At 39.9% G+C, this 16,155-nt stretch overlaps 1 protein-coding gene across 3 annotated transcripts in view; it reads right to left on the bottom strand.

Moving 5' to 3' along the window:
• Nucleotides 1-15,928, bottom strand: part of ZFAND3 (zinc finger AN1-type containing 3) — a 281,458-nt gene extending 265,530 nt beyond the window's left edge. Inside the window, exon 1 of one of the 3 annotated variants that reach the window (XM_008174739.4) lies at nt 13,554-15,928. In XM_008174739.4, the coding sequence (XP_008172961.1) occupies nt 13,554-13,624 (71 nt within the window). In that variant the 5' untranslated portion in view covers nt 13,625-15,928. The remainder of the gene's footprint in view (nt 1-13,553) is intronic. The other 2 variants (XM_008174734.4, XM_008174736.4) reach the window with 2 other exon arrangements.
• Between the last annotated feature and the right edge of the window lie 227 nt (nt 15,929-16,155).

Here is a 16,155-nt window from a genome sequence, read left to right as displayed (position 1 = left end):
ATTACCTTACCTACCTTGTCTCTCCTATTTCTTTTGGCATTTTAAAAGTAATGGAAACATTTCTACTGGTCTTAGATTTTACTCCCAGGTGAGATCTAATATTTATTTCTTGCATTCCATTTTCTTTAAGAAAAAAAAAAATCTGCTGCTGTACCAGCAAAGTACCCAAAGCTAAAGTCAAAGTGTTGCCCAGAGAAAGAAAGAAGAGCATCTTTCCTCCAGGCCCCACACAGTTTTTAGTAGAGCCAACTGCTACCAGGTCATTAGGGGAGGAATTACTAAATGAACCAGTTCAACTTTTTGGGCACGCACGCACCAAAATGTAAACATTTGAAACAGATACTTATGTACGAAATGGAGGGGAGGGGGGAAAATAGAGTCCTAAACCATGTTCTCCTTTATTTTCCAAAGGCAGAGGGGACTAGTTGGGCCTGGTGGCTTGTCACTGGATGCCTGTGGTCCTCTATTTCAAATTGTGCACATCCCCAAGGTCGCAAAACCCCAGGGCAAGGTATTCTTGAACTTGATGTATGCAATGATTGCATATTCAAAAAATAACAGTCAAGGAGTGCTGGTATTGATGGGGAGTGCAGGGAACATCTGGGCCATGACATACCTGCTAGGTAAAGCCTGACTGGTCCATCTTTACATTGTTTGGTTGCACACTTCCAGAGAGGAACGCGCTTATTTAAAAGGGTAAAATGTCAGTAGAGACCATGGATTTTGAATGTTTAACTTGAGACATCTCAGATCTGAGTTTCAAAAGTGCTGAGTATTCACAACTCCAACTGAAGTCAATGAGAGCTGTGCATGCTAAGCACCTTAGAAATTAGGCCTTCAGTGTTAAACTGGGCTCTAAAGAACAAGCAACCAAAATTAGTGACCATTTTTAAAAACGTGTTAGTTATTTCAAACTCTGCAAAGGTTGTATACACTGAAGGCCATAAATATAGAATATGAATTTTTTTAAATGAAACTATTCAAGTTGCCAGAGTACAAGAGAGTGAACACTTTAGAATGGAAAACTTTTATATATATATATATATATTTGTGTAAGTTTGTCCAAATACAGTTTTGGGTCTGAAACAAGGCATAATAATTTTCAGCCCATAATAGGAAACAGAGAAAATTATGAGCCACCAAAGAGGATTTTATGACATCAACAGGACCTCTCACTACAATAATATCCAAGTAATTCAGTTGCCTGTTTATATGCGCATGCATGCCATAAGGCGTAACACTGCACCTCCACCCCACAGTGTAAGCGGTGGTACTAATACCAGAACTGCTCAGCTATAACCCCAATGCCATTTGGCAGACTTTATTATTATTATTTTTGAACTTGTGGTTATTTCCTTTCCATACCAATGTTTTTCGGTGGCACTGTATAATTTAAATTAGAGATGTACCTGTAAATGACTGAAGTTTAAATATAAAAGATATCCTAGAACAGAAGAGGGATTTTTGTTAATGTAAAGCAGTTAGGGATGGTATCTAAAGCTTCAGCCGATTGACTTTTTTAGATGAGATGTCATCAGGCAACTGAGTTTCTAACCCATGAATCTGGAGTTATTGTTAAAAGAATAGGAGATGGTATTTTAAATATTTTAATTTATTTTGAAAGAATTAAGTCACAGAGTGGTTTACTGTACAATGACACACTGCATTTTCTCTTCCTTTTACTATTTGAACCTGTCCTTGCAAGTCATTGTGGCAGGACAGGAAGTGCTCACTCTTCACCTGGCAGCTCTCTAGCCTTGCCTGTATTACTCACATGAGAACACAAATAGTAAAACGAGATACTATAGCACAGAATAATGGATAAAATAATGGGATCCTATCTTCATCATGGGAGTGCTATAAAACCTTCTGAGACTTGCAGACATGTAATGCAGGCAGTTCTTGCTCTTCTGCTCTGCATTTACGACAGAGAGTCGTAGGAATGGAGAAATGGAGGCAGAAGTTAAATAACTTTCCCACAGTCATGTTACAAATCAGTGTCGGAGCAGAGAATATACCCAGCCCTCTGGTCTAGCCACTAACCCAAGCTCCTTCCTCCCTTCTAACTTTCATGGGAGCTTCCAGATCCTTCAGTCAAGTGATGGATATTCTAAAACTGAAGAAGGGAAACAGGATAAATTGGAGAAATCTGACTTGATTTTATTAGATGCCTTACTGGTCAGATTTTCAACAGCAAGTGATATTTTGGCAACAAAGAACAATGCCAGAGAGCAGCATTAGCATAAGTGGAAGCAAGAATTTCAGACTGCAGCAAATTAATGCTTGTGCCCAGACATGCCCAAATAAAATGTTTGGGTGACATGTACATTAAACTACTCTTATTCTAACTGGTCTACAGCCACCAGTCTCTTGTGATATATGTAGAAGGAAACAAAAAATCCTACTGTTTCTACAGCACACACACAGGTTGAAAATTAAAAAAAGAGATAGGCCTGGTGTCCAAAAGAGATACAGCTATTCAACCAATAGAAACTACCGGTACTTGCAAAAGAAACAAAAGAATTGTTTAGCAAGCATTAAAATGGCACACTGCCTATATCTAACATCCATCTAAATAAACAGAGGAGCGTGCTATTAGGAAAAATTACAAGCATTAAAAAATATTCCATCTTCCTACCACAGGCAGTTATGAGACTTGGAAAGTTATCTTGCAAACTAAAAAGGAGTCAACCTGCATCAAATTAACTGAATTATTTCTAACGCAATTTCATTTATTTTGTACATAAGTATTAAATGCAGAACCCCACTATTCAGCAAAAAGACTGGAAGATTTCAAATGTGATTATAAATTGTTTTCTACACAACATTCAAAAATGACAAGTTAGCATATAGGGAGACTACTAAGCATATTTTGATTCATCATAAATGCCCTGCATTAATTATACCAAAACCAACTACTCAGTCCATGTTTGAGAAAGATTTCAGGAACCCCAAGCAATGACCAGTTTTTCAGTCTTCTGAAGGAGACTGAATAGGTTTCAAAACTTTTCTAGCACAAGATTTTCCTATACAAAATTTGAACAACAAAGATTGACACAGGATCCCCAACACTGATATTGGAGCAAACTTTTTATGGCTCAAAAAGATTCTTGCTCTTTCAATGTAGCATGGACTCAAGATCAGTTCTAAAAAGGAAACCATTGAATGTAAAACTGATGAATGCTCTATTAAAGCTGTACCAAACTAAAATCAGAAAAAAGCAACAGAGGGTCCTGTGGCACCTTTAAGACTAAGAAGTATTGGGAGCATAAGAAGTGGGTAAGAACCTCACTTCTTCAGATGCAAGAGCATCTGAAGAAGTGAGGTTCTTACCCACGAAAGCTTATGCTCCCAATACTTCTGTTAGTCTTAAAGGTGCCACAGGACCCTCTGTTGCTTTTTACAGATTCAGACTAACACGGCTACCCCTCTGATACTTAAAATCAGAAAGTTATTTTCTGGTACCAACCATTGTTAAAATACTATCAATTAAAAAACAAAAGTCATTAATAAATCAACATGTGTGTTAACACACACCGAGTCCAGCTTTAGAAACTGAGTGGGATAAGCGGGGGATTGTTTGTTTGTTTTTTAAATTACTTAACATCCCAGATGTAAAGACTGGATGAAGTTTTCCAGGATGGGCCAAATCTGTATTAAGATTTTCTGGGTTAAAAAGAAAAACAAAAAACACAGACAAAAAAAAAAAACTGTTCTCCTAAAAACCCAGTGAACTAATTTTGTCACTGCTATATTTTTTTCTATTCTTGATGCACACTAAAAAGTAACACCAGCACATTTTTAAAATAAAATGCATTACTTTGTCTAACATTAAAATCAACACCTGCTCCTGCAAGCTGTTATCAGATATATCAGGCCTAAAATTTAGCTCCTTTCTCAAGCTAAAAATGTGTTTCAATGACCTGCAACTGATTTTTGTAATATATATTAAAAAAAAAAACAAAAACACCCCACCATATAATTGATTCTCCAACAAGCTAGACTGCATGATATTGATGACATCTTGCACCAAAATAGCATCTAATCAACAACTAGGATAACAATACAATTTCAAATACTGTGGGATTCCTCTGTAAGTGAAACACGAAACAACTTTACCTACTTTAAAAATACATATGTAACTTACTCTGACATCTTTCACAAACAGCATATAATTAGAGATCAAAACACTGCTGTCATGGTGACAAGGCCAATCTCTGTAATATGTGCATATTGTGAAAGCTGATCTTGTTTTAGTGATTAAGCCAAATGAGACAGGACTTTGGATTCTCTATGATAAAGAGCTATTCTGTCTTTTTCTAACTGCTCTCACTCTAGTACTGAGTATCTCTTTTTTTAAATAAAAAGATACCTTGAACTTCTATAGCAATTTTCATTCAGGAATCTCAAAGTGCTTTACAAACATTAGTGGCCTGACAGATAAACATACCCATTTTAAAAGGACGAAACCAAGGCACAGATGTTAAGCAGCTCATTCAAGGTCACAGATTATGTCTGTTTAAAAGCTGGGACTGGAATTCAGGAGTTCTATCAGTTTCTTACTAAAGTCATCAAACAATGCTCCCTGCCCTTTTATCAGTTTGCCTGGTTGCTTTTTAAAACTGCTTTAAAAAAAACCAGTACGCACACATGAACATGCGTACAATTTATTCTCTACAGAAGAGTCTGCATAGAACAAGTGTTTTTAATCCTTTTTTATTAATTTATTTATTTGGAGCCAAATTGTGCAAAATACATTTTTTTGTAAAAACAAGCTTTTATAAAACCCAAGTCCAACAGAAATGTTTTCAAAATTATTTAAATGCCAATAAAAACAGTCTTTTTAAAACAAATAAATATTTCCCTGAAGCATTTACAATCCAAACACTACAGCACTGAGAACTTGAAACCTAACTGCCTGCATTGATCTTCAGTGTTCAAGTTAAGAGAATGCAAGAAGTGAGCAGGATAAATAGCGAAAAGTGAACAGGATGCTTATGATTCTGTTTTAATAACCTAAGGCAGTGGGGTTCCCAAACTGTGGACTGTCAGAACACCAGGAGCCCACAGAATACTTGCTGGAACTAAAAAATAATTAAATACTTTTTTAACATACTCTTCCATGTTCACAGGTGCTGTAGTTGCCACAGCGATGTTATTGAATTGCCAGTGAGAAAAGCGGATGGTGGTACACACAATTGTGAATGGAAGAGGTAGCATCTAAGTCAATTTGTACTCTCCATTATGATAGCGTTCCCTGCTATGAACATTTGAAAACTCTTCATTTAAGGCATAATTTGTAACACAGCTAAAGGACTGTTTACAATATATGGGACCAATCCTACATTTCTTGTGTACCTATGATTCCCAATGACTTCAATGAATGCAGAATCTGGCCATATGATTTTTTTAATATGATGATATCTCTTTAAAATCTGAAGTAGTAGTTGGCTGTTTTTGCATGAGTCTCCAGACACTACCCAAGTTCTACTAGATACCACTGTCAGTTCTGGCACCTAAGATAAACCTCTACCTGAAATCATAAGGTGCTAGTCATCCACACAGAGGCTTCATTTTCAGAATCATTTTGCATTTGTCACTGGCAATGTCTCCATCTATATTTGCCCACATATTCTCTCAGGCCCCTGCGGGTCATTTTGTTTTATAAATAATAGATCAGGAAATACTCAGACCTGGACCTTTTAGAATGTTTCGCATCTGGAGAAGCCAACTGTCACCCCACAATCACAAGTCCCATTTACAATTTCTTCTAAAAATCATAAGAGGGCTCTTTATCAGTAACCCCTACCCATACTGCACTGACAGGAAAAAGAATATCCTCTTAGTCATTTGAGTAAGACAAGTGGGAGGGGTGCCATTTTCTTTTTTAAAAAAGGGGGAGTGGGATCAACAAGTCAGACTAGTTCACTTGTCCACAGATTATCTGAACACATGGCTTCTTCCTGAGGTCCAAAAGAGGATCTCATCACATGATCACAATCAACATTATATACTTCTATTCACTGCATGCCATTCTCCTAAGACATCTGCAGGATATGTACGCCAATGTACTTACTTTACAGTTAACTAATCCATCTCCAAAAAAATGCTAAATTTGAGAGGACAGGAGACAATCACACTGCAGCTTCAGGCTCAGAATATAAACAGAAAAAAGGACTGTTTTCTTATGAAAACACAGTACATCCATCTCTGATATATGCACTTAAGTGTTGCCAAAATAGACTTGCATTTATTTGTAGATAAAGTAATCTAATTTCAAAGCCATTCTTAAATCTGAGAGAAATTTCGATGCCATGTCAGTCAAAATATTCAAATCAAAACCAAGCTCCTCAATGAAAATATGTAACCGACTCATTTCATGACACTAGCGGAAGTTGTATGTTCTATGGCTAACTCCTTCCTTTGTCAAAAGGATGACATGACTCTGAAGGAAGAATTAGCTTTTAAGTCTCCACTTTTCATTACTTCAAGGATGTAGTATTAGAATCCATGATTCTAGGATCCTTTGAGCTCCATGTTCAGAACAGTTTATATAAACTTTTGTGAGAGTTTGGTGTTAGCATGAAGATAAATATCCCTTTTAATTATGAAATTTATGCTTACTTAAAACTGAGATGTACATTGACAACCCTTTGTCTCATGGACTATATTCATTATAAGATGTTAGAATAATTTAAAATGAACTGAAAAACACCTCCTATTAAGTCAATTGAATAATATTTAAAACATGACATATCTACAGCACAAAACCAGGGTCAGGTTCTTGAGTGATACAACTTAGAGAATTTTTCACTTGACCACAGCTCATACAGTTGTACAGTCTATTTTATTAAACAGTATAAAAAACATTTTGTACTTCTGACTATGGAGCAAATGTTAGCATTATTCAAGTCACAATACTTTCAGCTTACCACAGTTTGAAAAAAAATACAAGACACATACCGTTCAGAAGCTAATAAGAGACTATAGGTGGTCTAGGACAAATGACTTCAGTGCTCCCAAACTGCTCCAAGCTTCACCAACTAGTAGAGTGAAAATGACTTGCTCCTTGTCAGTTTACATTCAGAAGATTATCTTTGCAACAATTTTTTCTATATGAAAGCTTGTATTATGGAGAAATTCATGGTTTAGGTGACTGGATTTTTCACCCCCTTGCTTAACTGGAGAGATGAACAGATCTCTAGTTCACCAAGCATACCAATGGGTTTTCTTAAACCAGATATTTTCATATGCCATCTGTTTTTTGTTAATTTTTTAGAACAGCAAATTCAACATTTTTGCTTTGTCTACTCATTTTTGTTTCTCCAATTCTGAACGTACTAGTTCAAATGAAGAAGTTATTTCCTATATTCATAAAGAAGAGGTTTCTGTAGAGAAAGCTGGTTTACTACTTCAACAAAATATGGCTCTATGTGATAGGCCAGCAATTTCCACTTCAATGGTTCAACTTCAGCAACAAACGTACTTGTGAAATAGTTTAGCTTCAGTCCTGAAGTTGATACCTTGTGGCAAGAATTCCACAGGTTGTATGCTGTATTCAAAATTATCTACTTTTATCAATTTTAAATTTACTATCTTTTGATTTAAATGGATGTCCCTTGCATCTGACTTACTTGCTCTATATTATTCATTATTTTATATAACTCTAGTTCAAAGGGAGAACATGATAAAAGAATCCCAAATTGTTTCATTTTCCCCTCATATTGAAAAATTCCCATGTCTGATCATTTTCAATATCTTCTATGATGAAACCTGATGCAAAGAATTTTAGTTTCTCTAAAGTGTCTTTATCATCCTTACTTACTCTCTTTACTTCCTGGTAGTCTAGTGGATCAACCTATTCTCTTACAGGCTTCCGCCAATTCAATATAATACCTAATTACAAACCCATGAAGCTGGTGCAAGACAGAAAGTGGTGGAAAGACTTAATTCAGCCCCATCGTTGCTGCTGAGCCAATGGACGGAAATCAAAGAACAAAAGTGAATATCTAGCTCCCAACAACTGTTGTAAGGCCTTATTTATAAAGTGCTTTGAAACACTCATGTGGAGATACTAAGAGATCAGTGTTAATGAGTTCATATCTAGTAAACCAGACATATTACATTCAAGTATTTGTCACACTAACATACACACAAACACAAAACCAGATCATAACCACTAACTCAAACCATGTTAATTACCCAGTTTAAGGCTTGTAAAGTGTCCCCTGATAGATGCCCCATAAACCTTTGTAATAAAATAAGCTGTCTCCTTTCTTTCAAAATTATATTTTGACTCTCCTATCAGAGAATGAGTTTTCACTTAAGTAAAAAAACAAAGACCAGTGATTAAAGGCAGTAATTTTTAAGCTTTTATATGTTACTATAGATTTAAATCAATTCACCCCATTTAGTGTGAGGAAACAACAGTTTTGGTTAGAGCTAGACCTAAAGTAGGCTTCCTTGCCACAGCTTTGTCAATACACCTCAATTCTGACCCACAGCATCACCATCCACCTGCAGCTACTCCAATGCACCTCAACTTCGACCTACAGTATTCACTGCCATTCTAGTCCAGTCTTTATTGTAGACTCCAGTCAACGCAAATTGTAACAAGCTGTATGGTAGTTCTGATGTGAACTAGAACAAATCAACAATTCATTCTCTAAATGGCTTGCTTCAGAACTTGAGGCCCCAGATAGGAAAGACATCACTAATCCATTGCACCATCTTTGTCCCAGTGGAAAAGCATTTTCACAGAAAGGTGTATATTTCTACTATGGTGTATATTTCTGTCTATTCAAGCCTGGTTTAGGCGGCAAGGATGTGGTGTTCTGGTACCAGTTAAAACAAAATGAAGCTTACAAAGGCACCTTTAGTTAGGTAAGGATGGGGACAGGTGTGGACTTCTGAAATTAGGAGGTGGTTTTTAAAAAGATCACCCAGGGTCCTTGGAGAGAGAAGAGAAAAAAAAAGCTTCAATCTCAAAGTTAAACACTGGCTAGAGAGAGCTTTGTTAAAATCAAAGGATTTTCTTTTTTTAAATAAAAGAAACAACTTATTTGATTAGAAAAAAGGAATGCTTCAGTGATCCATAGTCAAAAATTAATCATATAACTGAAATTTATATTCTGCTGATCAACTGCTTCATACTATATTAGACAATCATCAAAAGGGCCAGGTGAATGTGGAAGCAGCATGGTAATGTACTAACAACGAGAAGATTCAGATTCAGAAGTAAGCTCTGGATTCTCCCAGGACACTAGAAAGTTTGGGGTTGAATGTGTTGTCATGTATAGGATGCAGGCAGGGTCAGTGAGAGGCAGGATAAGTGGTAACCTCCTACAGAACCCCTGCTGGCCTGTTCTCAAAGCAGTATTGCCATCAGCTTTGGCGGAGTACAGTACCTTATAAGTTGCCAGAAATAAGATGGGATGAAACTAATCATACTGTGTTTTCAATCAACTTCCTGCTGGCAGCCACCATTTCAAGAATGGAATTCATTTGTTTTATGCTTATTAACATATTTCCTTCTTTTCTGGTTCTAAGGCATTGCATACAATATCTTCAATGTTGGTATGTTCTTTAGAGGAAATAAAAACATTCACTAGAACACAAATAAAGTTGTCAAGTTATTTCTTTGACCTCTCCCTTCCCCACAATCAACTCCTAGAAGTCCAACTGGTATTTCAGCTTATAATATTAACCCATGCATGTGACTGCTTAATCACAGAGGTCCCAGTCCTGCAATGAGCTCTGCACAAATGGATTCCTGTGCTTGTGTAGAGAAAGCCCTTCCAAAGTCAATGGGAATCTGCCCACATGATATCCAGAACAGGATTGGGTCCTAAATTTGAGCAAAACAGCTCTAGGTACCAAGAAAAATGGCTTGACTGGAGTATGTATGGCATAAGATATATGTTTCTGAAATCTGCAACTCTAAAAGAAAATAACCAATGCAACGTGTAGTCTGGGATTCCAAAAAGCAATTGAAAGAACGTAAGAAGTCCAGTACAACTGAAACCCCAAATGTATGTTGCAATGCTCACACTGCCTGAAACTCGACAAAGCTTATGACATGCTATAATAATGGGAGGAAAGAATAGTGAAGGTATTTTGAAGATATTGGAAGCATAAATTCTTTTGTAAATGAAGTTCTAAGAGATTATTATAGACTAGGTTTGCAGATTTAGGCTGTCTGTTTGGATACCTGAAATGATTTATTAAAATGTAATGTTCAACCCAATGCTCCATTTGACCTAAAGGATTTAAAGGGATTGTTCCTTTTTTTTTTTTTTTTTAAATGATGCATAAAGAATAACTGAAAGGTATTTTTTGTTTTTCCCCCTTAGAAAAAAGGAATGTCAAGTCTGGTCTTGCTAGAAGGCCTCTGGGAGCTTTCAGGGATTGTTACTGTGAGCTTTAACAAAGATTAACATTTATAAATGAAGTTAATCATTGACCTTAAAATAGATGTTTAAAGAAAGTTTTACATATAGTCTGAAAAAAATCCCTTCCCCCTTGGTTGTTCAGTTCGCAGTCTTTTGTATCATCACCATTTTACTAGTTTTCTAGTAAATATCCAGTACACCACCACCAGAGTCTTCCAGCCTAGACAGGACCTAAATTTCTAATATAAAAACAAGCAAAAGTTTTTTAAAAACTCTTCAGACTTTTATGCATCAGAAAGCAGCAACAAAATATGGAATCCTCCCTCCGCTTGTACATCACTTTTTAAAATGTGTGTTTCCTGAACTCCTGACATCAAAGTTCACCTAAAGACAGATTTTAGTGCTAGGACCAACTGTAAGTATTTTTACATGAAAGGCCTACTTTATTTGTAATGCTCCTTTTCACATTTTTCTTACCATGCCAAATGTTTGTGGATTACTGTAGAGAACATTCACTTTAGGCAAAAGCTAGTACTAAACATTACACAGAACTTCTAGGTTTCACCACATGAAAATAATTACAACCTTTTCATATTTAGCCAAGACCAACTTCCTGGAGTGCAGACTAGCCCATTGGCTTAGTGTACATTGTTCTACCACAAGTGTGATTCAGGATCAAGGGCTGCCTTGAGAGAAATCTTGATAATTAGACTAGTGGGGAACAGGGAACATTGAACAGCCAGAGATTTCTGAGAGAAAAGAGTGCGATGTGCAGTACTTACTGCCTGTCCGCTAGTACAAGGATCAAGATTCCTCCCAAGGCTTGTGATAAGCTGCATTTCCATCTGAAGAAGTGAGGTTCTTATCCACGAAAGCTTATGCTCCCAATACTTCTGTTAGTCTTAAAGGTGCCACAGGACCCTCTGTTGCTTTTTACAGATTCAGACTAACCCGGCTACCCTTCTGATACATTTCCACTAGGAGGACTTGCCAGCATAGCTACAGCAGTAGAGCTCTACCAGCAAACCATTTCTAGTGTAAACAAGGACAAAGAAAATGAGGACACGTGCATCTTCAGAGATCAGAACTACACATGTACACAAGCCAGCCACTCTACAGGACGCTTAACAATGTCGGCCTCTGATAAAACAATCTTTTTCTTTTTTTTTTACCTCTGATAAAGTATGTGTGTGTTCTGGAAAGGTGTCAGATTGACAGAACGTGAAACTGAAACTCTGTTTAGCAACACTACAGGTAGAGAAGGTGAACTTTTTCATACAGTTCCACAGCCATGTACTTCAGCCCTACCTTGAAGGAATCACTGCTGGAATTACATTCCTTCAAAAGGGGGCAAATTAGTCCCAATCGTGATGGGTGTTTATGTGATGGGGAGAAATATCCATCCCTATATAGGCAGCATCTTTAAAGGGCCATTTTCTTCATAACCTCATTTCACCAGATTTTACAATACACTGATGTCACAAACATAGGACACTGAACTCAATACAAAGTTCAGCATGAAAAGAGCTGTGAGCTGAAGTTGTCATAACTCCTTCAGTGCCTTTGTACATCATCATTGATCACAGAAGCCGGCGCATCATAATGGAAATAGTAGCAACTCTTTTTTAGTCATGTTATAGAAAGCATGAGGCATAAATACAGGGGCCTAGTAAATCAAAAATAAAGTAAAAATTTACTGTATATTTACAATATGCCTTGTAAGTTCACTCCCAATGGAACCATCGTATTTGTCAAAGTTCAGACTTGTATCATAACTCACAAATGGGATTTAATTTAGAATTCTGCCATTCCAATAAAATCAAAGGTAGCCTATTGAATAGTGACAGCTCTAAATCACTCTTAATATGCATCCTTCCACTCCTCCAGAGTATTTTAAATCGTATTATATAAATCCCAAGAAGGTACAGTCATAGACAGGTATAAATCTCAGGTGGACTCCCACACCTCTACCCAGTTGCATATCCTTTGAACACTCCATAAATAAGAACTTTAGGGATCTACATCTTCACCACACATATTAAAGACACTTTTTGTCCATGTCTCAGCCAGCACATTCCATATGCCACAATATATCTGCTAAAAACCAATAATGGAAACATCATTACCAGGCATGGCCCTGGAGAGTGAAAAAAGAATCAAATGGGCAGTTATGTTTTTTTCCTCCAGCACCGAGGAATGACTTTTCCCTCTAAAAAACAGGATTAGCCAGCAGATGACATGGACCATCTCTAGCATGAGGCCTGCTGGGAAGGTTTTATAAAGTGGCAACAGGACACCTTCTTTATTGCTATTCATATATACATGGCTGTATATGGTTCTTTACAGACCTAAAACATGACAGACTGAAAGGGGACCTAAGTTACATGCTAGCCATACCTATGAAAGGCTGAAATTCTTGAAAGAATTCAAGAAAGTTGCCTGTCTGCCGCTTTGCTGATGCCACTATTATTCCACCTGGGGGCTCAGAAACAAGGTGTGTCAATTTCAATTAAATTGAACATCTGGAGGGATGGGCAGAGAGAGGCATTGAAGCTGCTCCCTTCAGGAAATTCTCTACAATTTCTAAAGGCCATGGGGGAGGCCACACAAAGGTCTCAAAGCTGTGGGGGGGAGTGGGGAGGCAGTAATACATGGGGATGACTGAATAATAATAATGTGATAACTAATACAAGCCACAAACACACACAGATGGGGACCCCACTACAGAGAGCTATTCAATATCTTGAAACGAGAATACAGACGGGATATTTTGGGATGATTTAGCTGCTGTCGCCACCCCTACTAAGCCACTTGTACTTGTAAATCAGGAGCCTGCCACCCCCCCTCTGTGATGCAGCAAATACAGTCACATGCCTGGGGGAGGGGCCCCTCTGACAGGGAAGCCCCCCCGCCGCACAGCAGGGGCCACACGCCACTGCCCTGAAGCAATCCAGACTGGGATGGGGGAAAGGGGGTGGCTCAGCCTTCGTGACAGGCCCGAGGGGAGACCAGTAATCCCGGCCCCAACCTGGCTCGCCGTCCCTGGCCTTAGCCACCAGGCCCGGCTCTGCTCCTGCCCAGCCCCACGGTGTAGCCCAGCCCCCAGCCCGGCCGCCTCCTCCGGGCCTCACCCCGCCCGGCCCCCTCCCGGGCCGCACTCACCCCCAGAATCCGCAGGGGCACCGGGGCGGCAGGCTGGGCGCCTTGCTGCGCTCGCTGCCGGCGTCTCCCATGGCAGGGCCGAGTCTCCGGCGGGGCCGCGTCGCCGGGGTGGGGGGTCGCTGGGAGCGGAGGGTCCGGGGCTGGGAGCCGGGATTCCAGGCCGGTCAGCTGGAGCCGGGCGCTACCACTGCGGCGGTAGCTCAGGGGACGGAAGGGGAGCAGCAGCCGCGCCCGGCGAGGCCTGGGGGGACTCTGGGCTCCGGGCGGCGCCCCTCCCTCTCCGCGGCGGCTGTGACGAACCTACTCTTGCCGCGAGATGCACGCACCCCCTGACCCAACAATAGCCCCTGCTCCTCCCCCCGTGGTGCGCGGGATGGTATCGCCCGGCCGCTGGCTCAGGTGGGAGTGGCGCGTACCATCCTCCTCCAGTGGGGGAGGTTGGAATAGAGCAGGGGCGAGGGCCAGGAGACGGTAACTGCTAAGGGAGCCGATAGCCGGGAGTAACGAGTCGCAACCAGCCTCAGAAGGTTCAGGGGCAGCGGGGGCAACAGAAGTATCTAGAGAGGCCTCCCTCCCACCACATGTACGAGGTGGTACGGCCCGGGAAGATGGACCTCGGCCTGAGAGACGGGGTGAGGGTTGGCGGGTGGCGCATGCGCGAGGAGAGGGAACCCGGAAGTGGGAGCGGAGCCGCCTTGTCCCGGGAGGTTCCCCCATCTGAAATCCAGCCCGGGCATCCCCCGCTCAACCCCCGCCGCCGCCGCCCGCGGGCTCGTGACTGAGAGGCGGGTCTGCGGGCCCGGACTCCTGGGTTCTGCGTCCGGAGCCCCGCCCCGTGTGTGACCTTGGGCTGGTGCTCGCTGCCCGGTCAGTGCCCGAGCGGGGCCGGGGCCGGTTCGCTCCCGGGGGTGCCCGACTCTGTCTCTCATCGATCCCCTGAACTATTTCCCGCAAGACCCAGGGTCTTTGTCTGCCTCGGGTCGCTCGTGCTCCAGCCCAGACACCCCCCCCCCAACACGCCCCACTGCTTAGCAAGGCTTTAATGACCCCGTAGGTGTGTCTGGGGACTCGTTGTTCCGCACGGTTCGGTTTGGACCTACAGGGTCCCTTCCTTTCTCCGTCCCCCTGTGAGTTTCGTTGCTCTCTGACAGGGGCATTGGACCATCTGTCATCCTCAAAACTTTCCCCACTCCGTACTCCAAATTCTGCCAAATATAGGTGATGTAAGAACAAACCTATACAAATCCAACACCACAACAGATATTTCTGAGAGATAACTGTTAATTTTCAATTCCAGTGAACAGAATTTGTTGTTAACAAATAAATATTAATGTATTTGCTACTGAAAGTGCAGCACTGTACAAATGATTTGTGGTGTCTATAGTTATGCTTTTGTTTTCTGCATATTGCATCCTTAAGATTAAAGATTGCCTGCTTGTCTATTGGGAGCAGGGCTGAGGAGATTCAAGATAGTGTATTTTACGAAGTGAGAGAGAGAGAGACTTTGCTTTCACTTTCCTGGGCACTTTATAATTTTTCTTTATTTTCCTTGATGTAAAATAAAAATAATCTAGACTGAAAATGCATATTTTTCCTATATGTATGGCAGACACAACACACCGCACATAAAAAAAACCCACCTTAAACTGACATTGAAGAAGTAAAACTGACTAGTCTTTCTTGTCTGAGCTGAACAAATAGCAAAAAGTAAAGCAACATAAACAGAAGAGTAAAATAAATTTTTAAAATAAGCAGTTACAAGTTTAGAGCACTCTAGCTCTACAAAAAAATGGGAGGTTCTAGCATTTACGTGTTTGAACTGGAGGAGGTCAGGAGACAGATTGTATTTCTCACATAGACTTGGTGTGTGATCCCAAATAAGTGACCACCTTGGGCTCTGTGTGCCTCAGTTTCTCAATCTGTGAAATAGGAATAATGATACTGACCCCCCCCCCACTATTGTAAAGGATGAAAAGTGCTATGTAAGTGAAAAGTATTAGTATTATGATTAACAATATAAGGTAATTTTAATATAGTTTATTATGGAGGTGCTGGTTGCAATTCCATAGTTAAGGTTTTTCTGGTTTGCATTTAAAGCAGGGATGAATTCAACCTTTTTATGTTGTATGATAAATACAGCATATCCTCTCCAGACTTACAGCACTTGTTTTTTGAGTACATGTAAATCTGGTAATTAGTTCATAAATTACAGGGTAAAACTGGATCCTTTAAGAATTTTATCCTCCTGTGTCTTTTCTTTGTCTTGAATTATCTTAACAATGGAGTAACACAAATATTTCATACTTTTTGTCTAATTAACATTAATTGAAATCTTATATATAGGCTACGTTTTGAGAAATTAAATTGCAATTATGCTACATTATTAAAGCTTGGTGAATCTAATCATTATGATTATATAGGCTACAGACAGGCTCAGGTCAACAGTTTGGGTAACTCTTTATGTAGGATCTGCTGCTCAGGGAAGACTCTGCTAATGTACGATGATCCAACTTGTAATAGGACAGTTACCAGTCGTAATACACCATCTACTGCCAAAAGGCAAAGGGCTGGTGCAATGCAGCCCTACGGCTGCCAGCCCCAC

The sequence above is a fragment of the Chrysemys picta genome, chromosome 3, assembly GCF_011386835.1.
Source record: "Chrysemys picta bellii isolate R12L10 chromosome 3, ASM1138683v2, whole genome shotgun sequence".
Lineage (NCBI taxonomy): Eukaryota > Metazoa > Chordata > Testudines > Emydidae > Chrysemys > Chrysemys picta.
The sequence above is the reverse complement of the archived record's forward strand: the minus strand, read 5'-3'. Positions and strand labels throughout refer to the sequence as shown.